This window comes from Phycodurus eques, chromosome 5 (assembly GCF_024500275.1).
Source record: "Phycodurus eques isolate BA_2022a chromosome 5, UOR_Pequ_1.1, whole genome shotgun sequence".
Classification (NCBI taxonomy): domain Eukaryota; kingdom Metazoa; phylum Chordata; class Actinopteri; order Syngnathiformes; family Syngnathidae; genus Phycodurus; species Phycodurus eques.
The window spans coordinates 20,838,906-20,844,905 of NC_084529.1; the positions used below are offsets into that span (position 1 = coordinate 20,838,906).

At 42.0% G+C, this 6,000-nt stretch overlaps 2 protein-coding genes across 5 annotated transcripts in view; one reads left to right on the forward strand and one right to left on the reverse strand.

Moving 5' to 3' along the window:
- The window catches only part of tmem117 (transmembrane protein 117), a 37,823-nt gene extending 35,683 nt beyond the window's left edge, over positions 1 to 2,140 (reverse strand). Inside the window, 1 exon segment of the mRNA XM_061676641.1 lies at positions 1,860 to 2,140. Coding sequence (XP_061532625.1) covers positions 1,860 to 2,139 — 280 coding nt within the window. The 5' untranslated portion in view covers position 2,140.
- A 3,134-nt stretch (positions 2,141 to 5,274) lies between these two features.
- LOC133403262 (twinfilin-1-like) overlaps positions 5,275 to 6,000 on the forward strand; it is a 12,286-nt gene continuing 11,560 nt past the window's right edge. The window contains exon 1 of one of the 4 annotated variants that reach the window (XM_061678014.1): positions 5,275 to 5,510. In XM_061678014.1, the coding sequence (XP_061533998.1) occupies positions 5,452 to 5,510 (59 nt within the window). In that variant the 5' untranslated portion in view covers positions 5,275 to 5,451. The remainder of the gene's footprint in view (positions 5,511 to 6,000) is intronic. The other 3 variants (XM_061678015.1, XM_061678016.1, XM_061678017.1) reach the window with 3 other exon arrangements.

A 6,000-nucleotide genomic window follows, 5' to 3' on the forward strand; every position in this document is an offset into this window, starting at 1 on the left:
CAAACAAAACAAAAAAAGTGCCTCAAATAAAACCCACATGGCACATTTCATTTAGTCAGTAATTATATTTAGTTGGTGTATCACTTTGCTGTGGGCACCCTGTCCCAATTGGATGTCCCCTACTGATATTCAGAAAGAAATTATTACCCAAAGCACTGGATGTTTTGTATTCATTTTGCTTTTTGGCATTAGTCACACCAGGATATCAATTCTATGTATATTATTTATACAGCATCTATCCATTTAATTGCAATATGAGCAGGTGAAGCAGCTGCTTTTATTGTCATCATCCTGCTCTCTCTTGAGGGTTTTGTGCGCAGGAAGTATCATGTCACAAGGCAGGGGCGCAGGGGCTTTCTATTTCTGCAGCAAGGAGATGTTTACGTAGCCAAGCCTGCTCTTTGAGGAGTCAAGCAGGGAGACACAACTAAAAGAAAACAGGCGATGCAACCATCTTCACACATTAAAGACTTTATCACGACGGAAGTGTAATTGGTTACACAGACTTAACAGTTAATAGGAGGAATCTTCAAACTATAACGACATGAAAAAAAAACTGCAACCGGATTGGTCAAATGAATACATTACTGTACTGAAGTCTTTGACCACCATTAGAGATGCTGTTTCAGCAATCCTATAATGGCCATGTACACTGCTCAGATCTCAACAGATTTGTTAGCAAACCTTCAGACTCAATATTTTCTATGGCCTGTTACACTACAGGCAGCAGGGTGGGGCATGGTCGTCTGGGTTTTCTCCAGCTGTGTATTCCAGCTTTCTCCTTCATTCCAAAAATATTCAGGTCAGGTTCATTGAACAATCTAAATTGTCCATAGGTGTGAATGAGAGTGTGAATGCTTCTTTGTCTATATGTGCCCTGTTATTGGCTGGCGACCAGCTCAGGTTCTACACCGCCTCTCGCCCAAATTCAACTGGGATAGGCTCCAGCAGATGCTTGACCATATTGAGGGAAAGCAACGATACACAATTGATATTGATAACAACACTAACACAGCACAACTACAAACCAATGAGCAAAGAAAAAAAATGTTGATTAAAAAAAACCTCAAATTCACTTGGAAATGGATAAATAGCTGGTTTTCAAAGAGGGTGTAATAATGTATGTTAATTTGACCTTCTTTGCACTTGAATGCACATGCCCAACTGTTCAGTGTTAGTACAATTCGCCCAACTTGCGGGTGTTTGAGCCATGAATTGACCAATACATTTCAGAGGACATCTGCGTCTGTCCCTTTCTGTGACTCTTCCAGTCTCTCTGCATGTCTATTGCAATCATCTGATGACACTCTGTAACACTGGATGCTCAGTGGCCACTTCCCTCTGACATCCTGACTGAAGCCTTGCAATCGTGAGGTGTAGTCTTGGTCTCATTATAATGTGGACAGCAGAATGAAGAGGACTGTTTAAATACCGAATCTCATTGAACTAGGTAATTTATTGGTCCATTGATGTATCAAACCAAACACCTTCTGTGAATTTTGCCGTTCAGCTCATTGTTAAAGAACCGCAAGTTTTGCATGAAGGACTCATTGATCAGTTGGGCTTTCAAAAGTTTAGAAAGCTTCAAATTAAGTTCACTTGGAAGGGCACTTTAGGTTCATTGTGATATTTTCCCTCAAAAGCCGAAGATCCGTAACTTTTACAAGTAGTGTATGTCTCCTTTAATGGCTTCTTCCTTGGCCCATGTGCTAAGTTTTGTGGGAATTGTTTTTTTTTTTTCTTTTTCTTTCTTTTACTATGTCAACATGACCGCTGTGAAAAAGGTTGTTAAATCAACAAAGCTAAAGCTTCTGTGCGGTACTGTACATTTGGTTCACATTCCATTGTGCATGACTTACCAAAAAGCTGTTGGTGAAATACTAACTTCCCAGCGAGGAGGCCGGTGAAAATGGCCAGTAGCCAGCACACCACTTTGAGAACGTTCCACCCCTCTCCTGGGTACTTGCTGAAAAGGAAGGAGAAGCAGTTGCCCACCACGACTATGCGCGCCTCCTTCTGGCTGTGGGACACCGGGTCCTCGGCGAAGATGAGGAAGTTGAGGAAGATGACCAGGTAGGCCACGGTGATGCGCGACCACGGGTGCTTGAAGTAATATCGGAAGGTACTGGCAGCGTCCATCGTGCCGAGCCACGCCCCCCGCCACCACCCACGCCACACCTGGGAGGCAGAGAGAGCATCTCGCAGTCAGATTAGTGACATCAGCGTGGCGGATTAGAGCAGGGAAACATCGCTCAGCGGGAGATTAGAGCGCGAGGAATACTGTTAAGGTTTGGATTCAGGATTATGCTAAATTCAGACGGATAAGCGACATCACGTAAGATACGGATCACATACATGGAACCTTAGCAGTGGCTTGTGAGATTGTGTGCTGCCCTCCAAAACTGAAGCAGCACCGCTCAGTGTGCATTTAAACATGCCCCGCCCCTTCTTACCCCCAAAACAGACAGCTCTGGATTGGACCTCTCACGCCAGTACCCTGATTTCCAAAAATAACTCTGAGCTGGAAACTTGAGAGCTGCCTCACTGTAGGACCCCATGAGAAGCTGCAACAAACATGGCGGCATAATTTTGTTGCAGTGTTGCCCCATGCAAAATCCAGGCGATATTAGGATATGTTCTCATTTAAACCGTTAAATCCCACGCATGAATGGGACTTGTTCAGAGCCCCAATTGCTTGTATAATAAGGGAAAAATACCACTCCATATAATATTGTACTTTTTAAAAACAAGAGTAATAGCATAATCAAATAGAATGCAAAGAATTAAACAGTTTGTGCATCATGATTTTATGCCTGCAACACAATCCACTCTTTCTGGTTCGGCCGCCAAAGCAGCCGAATGACAGCTCGTATATCGAAAAACTCGGAAATCAGCTTACTCGTATCTCAAAGCAAAACTGTATAAGGCACCGATACGGAATGGGGGGAATTGACCTTCAGAAGTTGTATGAGAGCCCAACCCTGGAAGGTTTCCTGCCCTGTTGCGTTGAAAACAATTTTCGCTGTCCGACAAATATTTTATCTCACACTAAATGCTTGCGTTGACTTTGTCATGCATCAATTATCTCATCGCAGGATGACGTGTCGTAGTGTGAAAGAGCGCAGTTGCCGCAATAACCGTCTTTGCAGGGTACTGTGTAAAAAGACAAAGGTTAGGGCTGTTACGGCAATTTTGCAGGATCTGTGTGAAAGATGCTGCTTGGGTTGAGAATCACAGTGGAAGAGCTCAAATAAGATTAAACAGAAGGAGGGGATTACTTTTGTTTTTTAATGCACTCATTTCAAGTATTTGTTGTAGGTGCATCTCAATAAATTTTAACATTGTGTAAAGCTTGAATAGTTGAATTTAAAAAGTGAAAGAAATATATTTACTCAACAGAAAGTGAAATGTTTTATGACTGCATTTTTTTTATTTTGATGACTATAATTTGTCACTGTCTTACTGGTCTATGTAATCAATGATTTTCACTTTTTGAATTGAACTATGTAAACAAAATAACTTTTCTATGATATTCCAATTTATTGAGATTTGCCTGTATGATTGTGAAAAAGGACCGCTTCTGTTAATTTGTTCATAATTTGACAGTTGAAGCAGAGCACAATACTGAAGCATGTAGCTGAATAATAATGTCATCAAAACTGAGCATTGTTATCTTTGCAAAAGAATACTTTTTTTGGAGGAGGGGTGGGGGGATAAGGCCCTTGTATTTGATCTTATGTTGTTGTGCAAGTATACATAATAAAGTGGTGTGTGTCGCTGCCTCGATTAGGAAGGCTGGGAGGCGGGGTCCTTCCAACCGGTGTGCACCCGGTAAGAGGCGCGCACGTGATGTGAACCTCGGCCGTGCAACGCACCTTACCGACGCCGCTTCCCGCTCGTCCCGGCGACCACATCAAGCTTTCAGCGGTCCCCTCGAGACGAGGTGATGCGGCCGGACTGTGTCGGGATTAATGTATCCATCGGGCGACATGTTGTGGCTACCGTACGGCAGCCGCAACTCCTCACAAATCCGTCCATGAGCGGCGGTGCTTCGTCGCGCGGTGAGGCCGGGGGAAGGTGCAGATGTCCGGCTTCGGATGGCACACTGGTGCGGCGCAGAGGCGGAGGACCGTAACCACGCATAGCCTCAATGAAACGCAATGTAACCTGCCTACACGTTGGGAGCATCTAACGTCAATTTTCAATGTACGACAATACCACTTCCGTCAAGCACTGTCAAAATAAAATGCAGCCGCGCGACCTGCAGTTTATAGTCATAGTTTATCGCACTGGTGACTTCATTAGGTACACTTGCACAGTCCTGCAACGTCTATTTTAAAAATACTCTCAATTTTGAGTCTACAATGATAACAAAGATACATTTTGAGCATTATATTTGTGCATAATGACTTTACATTCAATAGATGGTTTTGCCCGTGAATCTGTGCCGAAGTAAATGTACATTATGGGAAGCCATTGGAGCATTTATTCGATATTCTTGCTCCATGACAACTTTGGCGTATTAGTACGACAACTACGTCACTTACTAGTGAGGCAAAAGTGTGTACTGGTGGAATATATTTGTGCTACTAATCCAAATAGTGAAGCGCTACATAACTGGTGAAATTTTATAATGTGCTACTATACGCAATTGTCAAATACTGCACAGTTTTGTCTCATTAATAACAGGTATTTGCACTACTAGTGATGGGATAAAGAGTATTCTAGTATATGGACTTTCAGCAGGATATAGGCATTTTAGCTTTTTTTTTTTTTTTTTTCCAATTTCAAGGATCAGAGCCATTTGGAGCATTTCTAGGATAGCAATAATATCCAGGTCGTACTAGTACGAAAAGTTGCACTAGTGGTGGAAAAAGAGCATTACTACTAAGACAGTCGTTCTACAAGTGCAGCTAATTTGGTTTACCATTAAGCACATAGAGCCTACTGGACTAGTACTACTACCATTACTAGTACTACTACCATTATCAATTAATACCTTTTTTCAATAGGCGCAAAATGTACCTTTTAATTTGGAGAGCAGGTGGCGTTATTTTACGAGAAAAACTCACATTTTTGGCTATACTCTGCCAAAAAAAAGAATAATAATAATTTTTAAAAAAGGAGGGGACGAGGGAGGAACAGTGGCCTCCAGATGTTTCATCGCCAAAAAAAAGGAGGGGAAAAAATGAGCTATCATCCAAATATCAATCCAAAAATAACACTGACTCATTTTAGCAGCCATCCGGATTTAAACTGCAGATCCGTTTGGAGTCATTTGGCGAGGTTGACTTGAACAAGAGTACAACTTGTGCTTGAAACACGTCTAACGTGCATTGCGGATGCAAAACTAGACCAATTTGTATTCAACAAACCTCCTGAATACACGTACTGTTGTCAATTTGCGACATGTTGACAGCTAGAGCTGACAATGGCTAATCGAAGCTATAGATGTTTATAGTGCTAAGATGGCTAAAAGCAAGTGTACTTGTGTGGTGTTTTTCAGCAAGGTAAGTACTTACTTCAGTTGTTCATTTCACGTCTTTCACAAGTATGTGTGTGTGTGTGTGTGTGTGTATTTGGTGGAACTTCTGAAAAGTGTTGAAGTTTGTTGCTTCGTGGCGCCAATGGCAGAATAGGACCACAACACAATCGCAGAGATAGTTGTAATTTTTTTTTCTGGTCACCAACTCTCTCTTTGGCTCCTGTCCAGTGGTTATTTGGCTATCCACTTAGACATTGTGGTCACCCACAATAATGACCCCGCAGACGAATAATTGGACCGGCGTAATTGCTTTCAATGAGGTAGACATTTTGATATTTTCCCCTTTGGACTCGAAAGCGTCAACTTTGGCTTATGACGTCATTCGCATTCGGGTTTATTGCGTGGTTTTCATACGCTCTCTAATTATTAGTCATATGGACTCAATTTTCGGAATACTTTACCGGCTAATTCCCACGTTTTAAATTCTAACGTTATTATTTATTTTTATTACTAGT